Raw genomic sequence first — 14,791 nt, 5'->3', positions numbered from 1 at the left:
TCACCACTATCATAATTCCATTCCAACAGGAGCCCAGCAACACCTACTTTCCATACTGTTAAGAGCATTAAATGACATAATACATAGAGAAATACACTTAGCATATTCCTGGCTATTAAGCACAAGCTACTCCTCAGTAAATGCTCATGCCCTCATCTTTTCCTTTATAAATTACAAAGTTAATATCAAAAAGAAAGAAATTCATCACAGATTTGAATGTTTTTTTTCATTTTCCTTCCATTCCTACAGTACAGAGATTCAAATCTTCCAGAAACTAAACATAATGAACCCGGCATATGAAAGAGCCCCTTCCAGAAGAGGTCTGATTCTGGAAGTAGAGTGTGGTACTAAATGTAATCTTCATGGAATTCCTGGGTCCCCTGTGCCAAAAGCTCCTTTTTCTTTCACATGTAATAAACAACACCTTTGCTTGATTAATCACTTTTTGCTAGAGATTGCAAGAAAAAAATTCAGCATTAAAACACTTTGCCAGGTTTATCTCTAGTTTTTCCTTAAACTTTTTCAAATATGAAGCTTTTGAAATCTAAATGTTTTCAATGGTCACTTGATTGTTTAGGATTTTTTTTCCCCCTCCACGTTGGTTTCTCCACATTGTAAATTCATGATGGCTTTTTATTGAATATCTACTGAGTTTCAAGTTCCATGCTAGGTGCTTCACATTAAACAACTTTATAAAGTAGATAATAATCCCCTCATTATATGATGTGAAATCTGAGATTAGGAGAAATTTAGGAATTGTGTAAAGTCACAGGACGTGAAAATCTAAAATCTGGATATTGTTTCGTAAAATATTTGCATATTGTCTCCCTTTTCCTTCCAAAATGCATACCAAGTATACTTTGCTAAAAGGACACACAAAGGAGTCTTTTGGGATCTTAGGAGTCTGTTGGGATTCCCTTTTGTGCTCTCATAATGTCAATTCTGACATAAAAGGAATTTTCAGGTAATGGTAGAAGTATATCACAGTGCTTTGTCCAGGGTAAAACTAATCAGTTCAGCATCTAGGAAATGTATCCCTGTTCAGGCTTTCAAGGATGGGTCTTTATCAATGACACACTAGTATAGTAGTAGATTACTGGGGTCAGAAGACCTTGATTCTAGTTCTGGCTGGTAATTAAGTAGTGATAGATTTTTTGGTAACTACTGAAGGCTCTTATTTTCTTAATCTATAAAATAGAAAAAAATGATAAGGTACACATACCTCAAGAGGTTGTTCTGAGAATCCACTGAGGTAAGGTTTGTTCATATACTGTCTTGTTTATCTCAAGTCATTTACTGTCTGTTTTTCCTCTCTGTTATGTAAATTCTATGCTATCAAGAAACCAGTCTATATATTTTACCACTATATCTCCACGGCGTCGAACACTGCCTGGCAAACAGCAAATGCTCAAAAAAATAGTTGCAGAATGAATTGTGTGCATTGTAAAGCATTAAAAATGTTGATTATTAGTATTATTGTTAAGAATTTTTAATGATATACAAAATGGATATTTTTGTTAGGTATTAACTTTTCATAAACATTAATACTGTTAGCCAGCAAGTGCAGGCAGCCAGCATTTAAGTTCAAATGATGATCCTGTTCCAATTTTTTCATGTTTCCCTTGAAATTATTACCAGGTTTTTTCCACCAAATGATATCTGATATTAGCATTTAAATCACATGAAATGAAAATGGTGAGGCTTCATTTCTTGTTACTAATTTTTGTAACCTCCAAGAAGGTTTCTTAGTTTTACTGATTATTCTGCAACTTCCAGGTTCTCTCCAGATGTGAAGAAAATTGCTTACTTGGTTGAGATGCTTGTACTTACTTGATGAAGTACTTGATTCCATCTGCTGTGTAAGCTTCCTCCCACCCATAAGGTAAACCTACAGTGAAAGGAAACCAAAAATATATTTAATAAGATGATAAAGATAACTTTATTTCCTGGACACAAACCTCCCCCATCTTTACAATTATTTGAGCACATTTCTTGTACAAAATAATTTTCTAGAAAGGGAATTAAGACAATTCAGATGAGCTTTCATACTCAGCATCTTTAGAACACAATAAATAAGTCTTGAGCAGTTAACAATCTGCTTTAGTTGCAATAACTGGATTATGACTTGTCATTTACATGTGGTGAGCATTTTTGTCAGCAGGATTCAAGCAAAAATTTGTGTTGCAGCGGATGGTTTTTGCCTGAAGGCAGAAGGATGGACAAGATGGCCTCTGCTTGTCTATTCTGGCTCAAAGTTTCTTTAATTGGCTCACTTTACATTCTTTCACTCAGCTCCACAGGGAATCAGACATGAGTGCCAGATCAGCAGGGGTTTGAAAGTAGCTTTTGGACAAGACAAAATTCCTTACTAAGTTTGAAAGTTTAGCAAAGTGATTTACAATGGATTGTGGCATTTTACTTTGTTAATTAAAAATTGTATGCACTAAACATAAACGGCCAAACAATTTGCTAAACTTAGCTTCCATTTCTGTAATGGGATTGAGAATAGTTAGCTATAAAGAGATGTGGATTGACGTAAGCAAGCAATATTTGGCCATATTTCTGTAATGAGTACATTTTGCCCCTCATCATACCAAAAAGAACAGCCCCAAGTTGAGGCAGCCACATTCTCTTACATTCTGATTTTGTGGGGTACTTTCCTAGAACACAGTGGTTTCTGCTCCTCTGTTCCATCCAGGTACAGCTAAGGATTTTAATTCACCTTTTGGATCAGTTCTTTGACATTGGCTTGTCACAACTCAGGTAGCCTACCTCTCTGGAAAGTAACTGAGCTTTAACAACAAATCATTGACTTCCTTCCCCTAAGTCTCAGCAAGGGGCAGAGCAAAAGTGCAGAAATGGTAGCTATTTTTGTTTGTTTGTTTTTAGAGACAGGATTTCTCTCTGTTGCCCAGGCAAGAGTGCAGTAGTGCAGTCATAGCTCACTGCAACTCTGAATTCCTAGGCTCAAGTGATTCTCCCTCCTCAGCCTGCCAAGTTGCTAGAACTATAGGTATGTGCCATCATACCTAATTTTTTTTTTTTTTTTTTGGTAGAGACCAGGTCTCACTATGTTGCCCAAGCTGGACTCAAACTCTTGGCCTCAAGTGATCCTCCCACCTTGGCCTTCCAAAGTGTTAGAATTATTGGTGTGAGCCACTGCGCTTGGCTTAACAGTAACTATTTGAATGAAATAAAACCTTACTCTATCACCATTTGCTTCTTGAGAACAGTCTTTGAGAAGCAACCCTAAGGATGATTTTTTCTAATTAAGAAAAACAAGAAATATGCTTTGCATTGTGTGTATTTCCAGTCTTTTACCACAAGTTGTACATGACCTTGAGCAAAAATTCTGTAATTATTTCCTTTGTATACTAACACAGGCCACCTTGGAGTTTCTATTCTCTCTTAATGAATAAATGTTCCTATTATAAGTAGAAAATAAGCACTTCTGAGAGCAGGTCACTGGCTTCCTAAAGGCCCCTGAGTGACTCTCACTATACGTCTCCTCTAGTGTCCACTGCCAGCACGTGCTCAGCCAGATGTGCCATGATAAACTGCTCTGCTGCACCAGTTCAAGTAGATTTATTTTCTGCCTTCACACTTTCTGCATCTTTTTTTAGATCACTGACAAGCCCCTCACCTGGAGGGAAGAATCTGATGACTGTATCTAAGAACTTTGCTTTAATGACAAAAATGCTCAGCAATGCCAGGATTTCCAATCAATAAGACAAAGGCAGCTAAAAGTAAAGTAGGAAGTTATGTGACTACAATTTTTGTCTGCTAAACAATTTGTCTGACAAGTACAATTGTATCTGTTTCTAATTTCTTAAGTTACAGATATGTTTTAATAAAAAAGAAAACTGGACACTTTCAAGACAGTATCTTTCAATCTATAGGATCATTTGAAAATCGAAATTAACATTGGATTACCATATTCCCTGTACCATCAGAATAGAATTTCTGCCTTGATTATTTCCTTACAATTATTAAGCAAGAATTATAAATTTATAACAGGCTTATAAAGGTACTAATTCATAGACATTTAAGTCACAATGGTTATTCAATGACTACAACCATAAAGATATCCCTGGATATTAAATAATATTTATAACTTATTTTTTAAAATGTTCTCTGTTCTGAGAAAATAAGTGTTTCTTTTTAGGAGATTGAATAGTTTCTTATATTTCATATAGATTTCATATAATCTATTATATAAAAGACAGACTTAGAGACTAAACTGATAGTAATTAATCTCTCAGTTATAGTTCAGTAATAGAAAACAATTACTGTCCAATTAAAACCTAAAAAGCACAAATAGCCTATCTTTTTTTTCTTTTTTTTTTTTTTTTTTGAGACGGAGTTTCGCTCTTGTTACCCAGGCTGGAGTGCAATGGCGCAATCTCAGCTCACCGCAACCTCCGCCTCCCGGGTTCAGGCAATTCTCCTGCCCCAGCCTCCTGAGTCGCTGGGATTACAGGCACGCGCCACCATGCCCAGCTGATTTTTTGTATTTTTAGTAGAGACGGGGTTTCACCATGTCGACCAGGATGGTCTCAATCTCTTGACCTCGTGATCCACCCGCCTCGGCCTCCAACAGTGCTGGGATTACAGGCTTGAGCCACCGCGCCCGGCCAAATAGCCTATCTTATACAAAAATAGCACTTATGATTTCCACAAGCTTATTGATGAACTCAGTTTTCCATGAATAAAGGTTTCATTTCTTCATAAGTGATTTGGCTATAACTGTAACATTATCTAAATACTTTTCAATAATCATTATTGTTCCAAATATTAAAATATTCCTACATTTCCCATATCTTTATACTTGGAAATATACAATGCTTCGATTTTTTCTTTTCATATTTGTTTTGAAAATGTTATGACTATAACCACCTGAAATTGTTTTTGATTAGAAGTATTGCCTATGAACCCTCCCATAACATTCTTTCCATCAGAGATCATCTGTTTCGAATCAACAACTTCACAGTGATGGCTCCAAAATCTTCATGAGTATCTTGCCAAAGTAATAGTCTTAAACATATTCAACTTTGAATACTGGCTGTTACCTAAAACTCTACATATCCAAAACCAAACTAATTAGCTTTCCAGACAAAATAGTTTCCTGTCTAATTTCTCAGTCTATTTATGTATCAAAGATTTTCTTTGTCATATCTGGCCCACGTATCATTCATTAAACATTTATTGATCCTTTATTATGTGTTCAGCATTTTGCTAGATGCTTAATATACAGTGATAAACAGACATGACCCTTGATCATATGAAGCTTTAAATCGTCATAAGAACATGATTAAAAATAGGAATAAGTTCTATAAAAAAAAGTATGGAATACAATGAAAGAGTAAGTCATAGCACAGACAAAGGCTGAACCCCCTAATGCAGAAAGAATTTCTACAAATCAATAGTAAGGTCAATAACAAATAACAAAATAGGCAAAAGATGAAACATTTAGGACATGAAACAAATGAACACGTGCAAATATGTTTAACTTCATGCTTAGAGAAATAAAAACTATTATCAGATACCATGTTCATCTACCAGATTAGCAAAGATTAACAAGTAGTTTAATAAGACACAGCGCTGATGGTGTGAAGAGACAGTCATTCTCATGTTGATGGAAGTATCAAGTATAATACACTTAGGAGGAGAAACCTGTAAATATCTATCTAAAATTTTCAACGCCAATAATAATGAGTTGACATTTATTGAGCGGTTAGATTCTAGACACTGTTGTAAGCATCATACATGTACCAATTCACTTAATCCTCACAAAGAATCTATGAGAAGTACTGCTATTATCCCTATTTTAGCAATGAGGGAAACGAGGCACAGGAAGTTTAAATAACTTTCCCAAGGTCATATAGCTAGCAGGGGAAAGAACCCAGGCTCTTCATCACCATGAGATCATTCATCACTATGTTGAATGATCTCCATATAGTTTAATCTAGCAATTCTTCTTGTAGAAACTTATCCCATAGATATGCTTTACTGACAGGACTGTTCATTGTAAAAACAAAAAATTATAAATAATCTAAATAAATATCAATGGGAGCTGATTAAATAAAGATACTATAATAATAGAGCCAGAAGGATTTGAAAAACATTTGTTAGTGTTACAAAATTGTTACAAAATCAAATACGTTTAACTTTTAGCATCCAACATGCTGAGCAGAGCAGAAGGAGTGGGGAAGGGAGGTGTTGGGGGAGATATCTCTAACTCACAATTAATAAGCCTTTGCTAAAGAATATAACATTCATCTCGTAAGTGGAATTTTCACTTGATTTGCAGTCAGAAAATCTGAATCCATATGTAATGTTCTTCAATTGCAAGTTGAATAATCATGGGAAAGTAATAATCTTATGGAGTCTGAAATTTCTATATAATTAGATTTGTCATTTATATAGTAGTGATTATAATAGCTACCATTCTAGCTTAGGGCGTTAGCATAATACTCTTATCAGATAATATGTAACTACACAATGCTATACAAAAGGAGATCATTGTTATTGATAGTAATGAAATGAACGGCTTTTTCTTCATTGCTTATGGTTTGATGTTTAAAAATTATCTATAGGGGAAACCTTCATTAAGGTGTAAGCGCTTTTTTTTTTTTTTTTAACAATCCTTTCCTCAACGTAGTCTCTGTTTTACTCATGATAACATTCAGCAAAAGAATAACAGGAACTAGTGGGACACTCTGACCCTGATCCAGTAGTGTAATGGTAAGTAAAAGTTTAACAAACAGCTCTTAGGGGTGAGGGCAAACCTTGATTTGCAACATTTGCTCAGTTTCATAGTGTAAATACTGTACCGAAACTGATTCGAGCTACCAATGTGATGTCACGGAATACAGAGATGGGAAGAAACGCATAGTAATACACCATGGTATTCCCAGATACAATACAATTCCCAAAGACAATAGTAAAATGTAGGAAAATAATCAGGAAGTGGTTTGTTTTTAAAATATTTATTATCATTTTTTTAATATAATACAATTTTCAGCTTAAATATTTTAATTATTAATAATGACTATGTTTGACAATTGGCTCACAAAATTCTTGCAAGCCACTAGAAGCCAGCACAAACATATTACTGTCACTACCCATCTCTTAGCTTCCTGGTCCCATTTCACAAGAAGTTCCAAAACTCAGAGGATAGCAATACTGTTTTATCCAGTTGATGATTACATGAAACTGATAGCAGCTTCCAAAGATGTAAAGAACTGTTGCTCTAACAACAAACTATGTTTATCAAATGTTTACATAGAGCTTTCTACTCTTTCTGACCTTCTTCTAGGTAGTTTATAAATATTATTAATTCATTGTACCATCACAACAATTTGAGATAGATAGTATTATTAACCTCATTTTGCAGAGAGGAAACTGAGGGATAAAGAGGTTTAAATAACTTGTCCATTGTCACACTGCTGATAGTGCAGTCATGATTTGAATGTAAGAATGTGGATGCCAGAGCATATGCTTTTAACCACTGTGGTGTTGCTTCTTTTCCCTAACTGCTGTTTGAACTGCCAACAGTCAAAATTAAAACAATCAAACAATACTTTTGCCTAACACTTTGAAGAACAAAAAGGTAAACTAGATTCCCAACATCTCAATTTGTGCATTATTATCCGGAGCAATGATCTTTTAAAAGGAACTGAAATAATTTCTAGGCTTCAACACAAAGCAGTCTATTTTAGAGACATTTCATGTTTACAATTGCACAAGTTAATCCGTAGGTCTGAACTACAGTGCCAATTTAACAAGAACTACTAGCTAATTTTTCTATGAGAAAAGGAATCTATTATACTGAGAGATGGTTGTCACCTATAAATAACCAAATAATGCAGTATTTCAACTATAAAAATAATTTATAAGAAAATAATTGAAAAACTACATATTTTCTGAATTACGATTTTAACACTGCTTAATATTAGCCGCGCAAAAATGCTGCATACTAACAAATATGATTTTGGACCTGTGACTTGATTTCTTTACCACCTGGTTAGATACATCATTGTTGTTTGATTAAAAAAAAAAAGCAAATGATGCATATACGTATGTAATTTTACACAATTTGTGAATCCCAAATTCAAAAGTTAAAATGTTAACGTAATTAAATATGAGTTATTTCTAGTTAGAAGTCACTTATCCAGCAATTGAAAAGCTATAATATATTGAAAGGACAACACTGTAAAGAAATTTCTAGAGGTTATTTGGTGGTTTACAGTCTGCTTTATCTGGCTGTTACTATTTTTTTTTGCAAACATATACTACACCGGGAACTGGTAAATGAGAAGGGGAAATGACAACACTAATTTTCTGCATTTACTTCCCAATAGATGCAAAATTCAGTATTTTTTACAGTTGGAGTTTTCTTACACTCTGTTAAATTGTGAAGTCACTTCCTTGAACTCTGAGGGAAAGACATTTGAGGGGCCAGTTTAAATGTTTTTTGTTACATTGCTAATTCCCATCTCATAACCCAGAGTGAAGATGAGATTGTGGGATTTCACCAGCAGTTGTTTCTGGGTGTTTATATTAGATGATGCTGGGAGAATGATCTGGGCTAAGACATTTTAATTTGTTTTGCTTAAAAGCAATAATATACAACAGGCTTTATTCTGTGCACTAATGAAACTCAACATAAAACTTGCTGAAGCTTCCCTCACTAGAGTGTGAGATCAGCCTAAAGAGAGAGCTGAATAATAGGATGAAATGATCTTCTCACACTCTGTTCTGCCGACAATCTTTGCTTATGATTAGTCATCTAATAAATTTAATCCATGTAGAGAGTAATGGTGAATAACACATCTGACTCTCCGCAACCCAACTTCTTATTTTTAAAGGTCTCCCCATCTCATACACACATTTCTCCAGAAATTCTAAAGTTATATAGAATTGTTTTGGATGAAATAATGGATTTTCATTTCACAAATCTAAGTGAAAATGTGATCCCGATTTTGTTTTACAGTAAAACATTTTTTTGACATCTACTGTACATCAAGTGCTAAACTAAACATTTTAAATTTGCTACGGTAAGAGATAGTTTTCACTGGTTATCTCATAATACATTTCATATAAAATAAGTGTGTACTTCATTTAAAAAAAAAACTTTCAGTACATCCACCCTATCCTCTTGTAGCTGATGACCTTGCTTCTACCTCATTGAGAACACAGAAGCAGCAGGAAGAGAACTTCTAGATTCCCACCACAACATCCACTAACAATTCACATGCTCTGCCTTTCTCTGTGCTTATACCTCACACAATCCTCTCATCTTACTTACTTATTCAAAACTTCAATCTAACAATTGTCCGCTTTCTTCCCCAACATCTGTGTTCTTTCCCTGTACTGGGTCATTACTATGGGCATAAAAATGAATTGTAATTATCTTCTATCTTAAAAAAAATTAAAAGCAAAACTTTGTCTTGCCCTTACATTTCCTTGCAGCTACTACTCCATTTCTCTGTTCTACTTTACAACAAACCCTTACAAAAATGGATTTGTATTCAATTCCCCTCTTCCCATTTATTCTCTTTTAAATCAACTCTAGTGAGGCTACCATTTGCCACATGCCACTAAAACAGTTCTTGTCAATTTATGTCCAAAGGTCTATTTTCAGTCCTCAGCTTCCTTCACTTATGACTGTATGTGATGCCATTGATCACTGCCTCCTTGGAACAGTTTATTCGACAGCAAAGACACAGCTTTCTCTAGGTTCTCCTCTGTCACTGGCTGTTTCTTCTCTGCTCATTTGCTAGTTTCTTCTCATCTCCCCAATCTCTAAAATTTGGGCTGCTCCAAGTCTTGGTTCGTCAACTCTGCTCTGTCCTTCCTTTCTGTTCTTTTCCTGCTTACATTCGTTAGGTGATCTCAACCAGTTTCTATTTAAATACTATTCATACTTGACGCAGAACTCTCTATCCCCAGTCTGGACCTCTCTCCTGATTTCCAAACTGGCAAATTCAGCGGCATGCCCTCTCTTCCTCTATCATTGTATCACTTTTAAACTGAAGGTTGCCCATTACTGATCTCCTGACTCTTCACCCCAAACCTCACCTCTCAGCTCTTCCCATCAATTCCTATTGTTTCAGTTGCTCAGGCCTAGGACACATCCTTGATCCTTCTCATTCTTTTACACCCCATATATAATCAACCAGCATATTTTGGTGGCTTTGTCTTCAAATTAGTTACAGAATGTGACCACTTCCCACAACTTCTAGCTTTATTAAAATGGTCCACCCCTTGCCTAGATTACTCTGCTAGCACTCTAACTGGTTTCCCTGCCACAGTCTACTCTCAAACTAGTAGGCAGCATCATTAAAAAAAAAAAAAAGTCAGATTATGTTCCTTCTACATGACCTGCCTCCCCCCACCTCCAACTTCTCTGACTTCATTTCTTAATTCTTTATGTTTAATGTGTTGCAGCTGCATTGGCCTCATACTGTTCCTTGAACAAAACAAGTATGTTCCTGCTTCAGGGATTTGCACTTGCTAGTCCTTCTGCCTAGAGAGCTGTTCCCTTTGAATACATGGCTCACTCTGTCACTTCCTTCCAGGGTCTGCTCAGATGTAATTTGACCAGTGATCCCTTCCCTAGTCACTCATAAAATAGCAAGCTCCCTTCCTCTCCAACCTCTGACACTCATTATGCCCCTCAACCTGCTTTCTCTTCTCTCTCTTTGTTCACTAGGTTGCAAATTCCATGAGAGGAGGTACTTTTCATTCATTGCTTCACTACCAGTATTTTTGTGGCACATAATAGGTTCTTAGTTGCCGAATTAAGGAATCAATGTTTACCAAATATCTGTGTTTAAATAAACACCTACTATTTAATAAGATGTAAAATTTGGGAGGAGAGTTCTTCAGAAAAAGATGTTGAAAGGGTGTTTAATAAGATAATTGAAAGTGAGGCTGTAAAAGAATATGCTGAAATATTTGAATTATTTTCCACAAGAGTTGATATTCTTCTTTTCCTTATGAGTTACAGAAATGAAGAGGGGTGGGGCTCTAATTTCTTTCAGTATACAAAGATACCATGATGTCTTTAAAGAAATGCTTTTGGCCAGGCGCAGTGGCTTACACCTGTAATCTTAGCACTTTGGGAAGCTGAGACGAGTGGATCACTTGAGGTCCAGGAAAAAATGCAAAAGATTAGCAGGTATGGTGGCATGCACCTATAGTCCCAGATACTCAGGTGGCTGAGGTGGGAGGAGCTCTTGAGCCTGAGAGGCAGAGGTTGTAGTGAGCCTAGATGACGCCACTGCACTCCAGCCTGGGTGACAGAGTCAGGCCCTGTCTCAAGGCCAAAAAAAAAAAGTACCGCTATTATTACAATAATAAAAATATTAAGAGGCCAGTGGCGGTGGAACATGAATTAATAAAACTATTGGAAGAAAAAAAAATTGCACCTTCTCTTTTCTGTTCCATTTAGGAAAAGGATGTAGTGATTAGAGGTGGTAAAGTTGCTAACCAGCAAGCTTGATTTCCACTGGTTAAGAGTAACAGCAACATGTCTGATAGTTCAAAATGGACACTACCTTTTGCTTGTAACAGGTTGTGTGAGAGCAATAGGTAGATATACTTGATCTAAAAAATAGGAACAGCAGCTCGCTAATTAGGTCAAAATGCTAGATTAAAAACTGACAGAAATTAGCATGTCACAGGTAATTTCATAGATATCCCTATGGGATGTCATTCACTTTATACTACCGTACCATGTTTCTAAGAGTATCCCATACCAGCACACCACAATTCTAAACGAGGACATATAAATGGCCAGTAGATATATAAAAGTGATTCATCATGAATAATCATCAGGGAAATGCAAATTAAAACCACAATGAGATATCATTTCATACTTGTTAGAATGGTTACTATAAAAAAGATGAAAGATAAGCATTGGTGAGGACGCAGAGAAAAAGGAATCCTTGTACACTGTTGGCGGGAATGTAAATTAGTTCACCCATTTTGGAAAATAGTATGGAGGTTCCTCAAAAACTAAAAATAGAATTACTATATGATCCAGCAATCCCACTTCTGGGTATATATCCAAAGAAATTGAAATCTGTATGTTGAAGAGATGTCTGAGTTCCCATGTTAATTAGAGTATTATTCACAATAGCCAAGATATGGAAACATCATGATATAGCCAAGATAGCGCCCGTCAACATATGAATGGATGTGATATTATGAACAATGGACTCTAGTCAGCCTTAGAAAAGGATTCCGTCATTTGGGACAACCAGGGTGAATCTAGAGGAGATTATGCAAAGTGGAATAAGCCAGGCACAGAAAGACATCTATGATATGATCTCTACTTATGTGTGGAACCTAAAAAGCCAAACTCATAGAAATAAAGAGTAGAATAGTGGTTACCAGAGGCAGGTGGGGAGGGACAGGGAAAGGGGAAATGTTGGTCAAAGGTATAAAGTTTCAGTTAGATAGGAGGGGTAAATTCTGGGGATATATTGTACAGCATGGTGACTGTCATTAATAAGAATATGTGGTATATTTCAAAATTGCTAAAAGTGTAGATTTTAAATGTTCCACCACAAAGTAATAAGTATGTGAGGTGATAGAAATGTTAATTGGCCTGATTTGATCATTCCGCAATGTACACATATACTGAAACATCACATTGTACTCTATAAATACATACGATTATCATTTGTCAATTAAAAAAGATAAAAACTTTCAATAAAACATACTGTTTATGCTTTTATAGTTTTCTACTGTTGCATAACATATTATCACAAATTTCACAGCTTAAAACAACACCCATGAATTAGATCCAAGTTCTTGAAAGTTCTATAGTTCGAAAGTCTGGCATGGCATGACTGAAATCAAGGTGTCAGCTGGGGTAAGTTTTCATCTGGGGTCTCTGGGGAACAATTTACTTTCAAATTAATTTTTTATTGTTGTTGGCAGAATTCAGTTTGCATTTGTAGCTGTAGAACTGAGGTCCCTGTTTTCTTGCTGGTCATCAGCCGGGGGCCACTCTCAGCTCCTAGAAGTAGCTGGCATTCCTTGCCATGTCACCCCTCCATTTTCAGTCCATTTTAAGTGGACTGAAAGGACACAGAGTCCTTTCCATATTTCTAATCTGACTTCTCTGTCTCTGATTTCAAGATTCAGATTTAAAGGCTCATGCAGGTCAGACCCACCAGGATAGTCTCCTTGTCTTAAGGTTAACTAATTACGTATGCAAAATCTCTTCACAGCAGCACCTAGATTAGTATTTGGTTAAATAACTGACAGAAGGTATGTACATACCAGCAACCAGGAATATGGGGGCCACCTAACAATTCTGCCTACCACAATGCCCCTATTATTTATTTCATACAATGTCTAAATCAATGGGACACTTTTTTGTTCCTAGGAAGGGAAATATAACTAAGAAAAATATATCAGGGGTTACATACAAATAAAAAGAACTTAGTAACTAATTTTAGGGTTTTTTTTTAATTTCTTTTTTAGAAATAAGGTTTCCCTATGTTGCCCAAGCGTGGTAATTCCCTGAAACTTTTGGGCTCAAGGGATCTTCCTGCCTCAAGCCTCATGAATAGTCAGGCATGTGCCATGACATCCAGCTTAATTTTAGTTTGCTTTATTTTTTTGCCATGGATTATAAACATTTTCTCCCAAGAAACCTGGAACATTAAAAATATAGTTTTCTGTCATCCTGTGGTCAGTTAATGAAGGAGAGAAAGTGATAAGTGAAAAAGGGGGAAGAAAGAAGAAAGCAAGCTGGAGAATGAGAAGCCAGAGATAAGAAGAGAGAGCAGAGATTTAAAAACAATGCTTACAGGCCCGGCACGGTGGCTCACGCCTGTAATCCCAGCACTTCGGGAGGCTGAGGCAGGCAGATCACCTTCGGTCAGGAGTTCAAGCCCAGCCTGGCAAACATGGTGAAACCTCATCTCCAAAAATACAAAAAGTAGCTGGGCATGAGGGCAGGTGCCTGTAATCCCAGCTACTCAGGAGCTGAGGCTAGATAATAGCTTGATCCCAGGAGGTGGAGGTTGTAGTGAGCTGAGATTGCACCATTGCACTCCAGCCTGGGTGACTGAGCAAGACTCCAGCAGGAAAAAAAAAAAGATATGCTTACAGCTCTTAGCTAAATTGGCTATGAAATCTTATAGTTGTGTCTAGTTATAAACTATATTTTAAAAAGAAGGAAGAGAGAAAATACATAAAAGGGATTATAGGAGGCTAAAGTTAGGCACAGTAAAGTTGAGCAGGTAAAGTGGGTTTGGGGGTGGCAGACTCAAATCTCCAGACCCCACCTCTAAATCTGATTTGGAATCCATGCAAGCTATCTCTGGTACAGCTGGTTAAAATCTCCCTTACATTCACCAGCGTGGTAACTTCCTGAACACTCTCAGCAGTGCCTCTCCTTCCTTACGTGCCCAGACTCTGGATCTGCCAGAAACTTCAACACTTTTTTGACTTTCATTTGTTGAATGCCTACTTGTCAGAAACCTGGTAGAATGGTACCCAGATTCAGAACAGTATCATCACACACATAGTGGGGACTCAAGAACTATCTGTTGACTGACTGCAGAAATTTGCCTCCCACGAAGACTGATGATTTAGTAAATCTTGCACATCTTTGAAATTTTACTGTTGTTATGAGGTCTTTGTAATCACCAGGGGAACTTATAAATATTTGTACAACTGTTATTTGTGGATTTTGACAACAGGGTAAGAAAGATCAATAGACATACAATTTTAGAAAGGCTGTCATAGACCAGATGAAATGAAG

The 14,791-nt window shown here is 36.3% G+C and overlaps 1 protein-coding gene and 1 long non-coding RNA gene across 2 annotated transcripts in view; both read right to left on the bottom strand.

Moving 5' to 3' along the window:
• STXBP4 (syntaxin binding protein 4) overlaps nucleotides 1-14,791 on the bottom strand; it is a 164,620-nt gene that overhangs the window by 14,057 nt on the left and 135,772 nt on the right. Inside the window, exon 17 of the mRNA XM_032279278.1 lies at nucleotides 1,831-1,888. Coding sequence (XP_032135169.1) covers nucleotides 1,831-1,888 — 58 coding nt within the window. The remainder of the gene's footprint in view (nucleotides 1-1,830; nucleotides 1,889-14,791) is intronic.
• Nucleotides 6,624-11,154, bottom strand: LOC116552556. The gene is made up of 2 exons (XR_004269438.1): nucleotides 7,445-11,154; nucleotides 6,624-7,314 (listed from the first exon to the last, which is right to left on the bottom strand). It is a non-coding gene; the product is annotated as an uncharacterized LOC116552556 (long non-coding RNA).

Source organism: Sapajus apella, unplaced genomic scaffold (genome assembly GCF_009761245.1).
Source record: "Sapajus apella isolate SASKATOON/1434 unplaced genomic scaffold, GSC_monkey_1.0 scaffold12, whole genome shotgun sequence".
NCBI classification, from domain to species: Eukaryota; Metazoa; Chordata; class Mammalia; order Primates; family Cebidae; genus Sapajus; species Sapajus apella.
The sequence above is the reverse complement of the archived record's forward strand: the minus strand, read 5'-3'. Positions and strand labels throughout refer to the sequence as shown.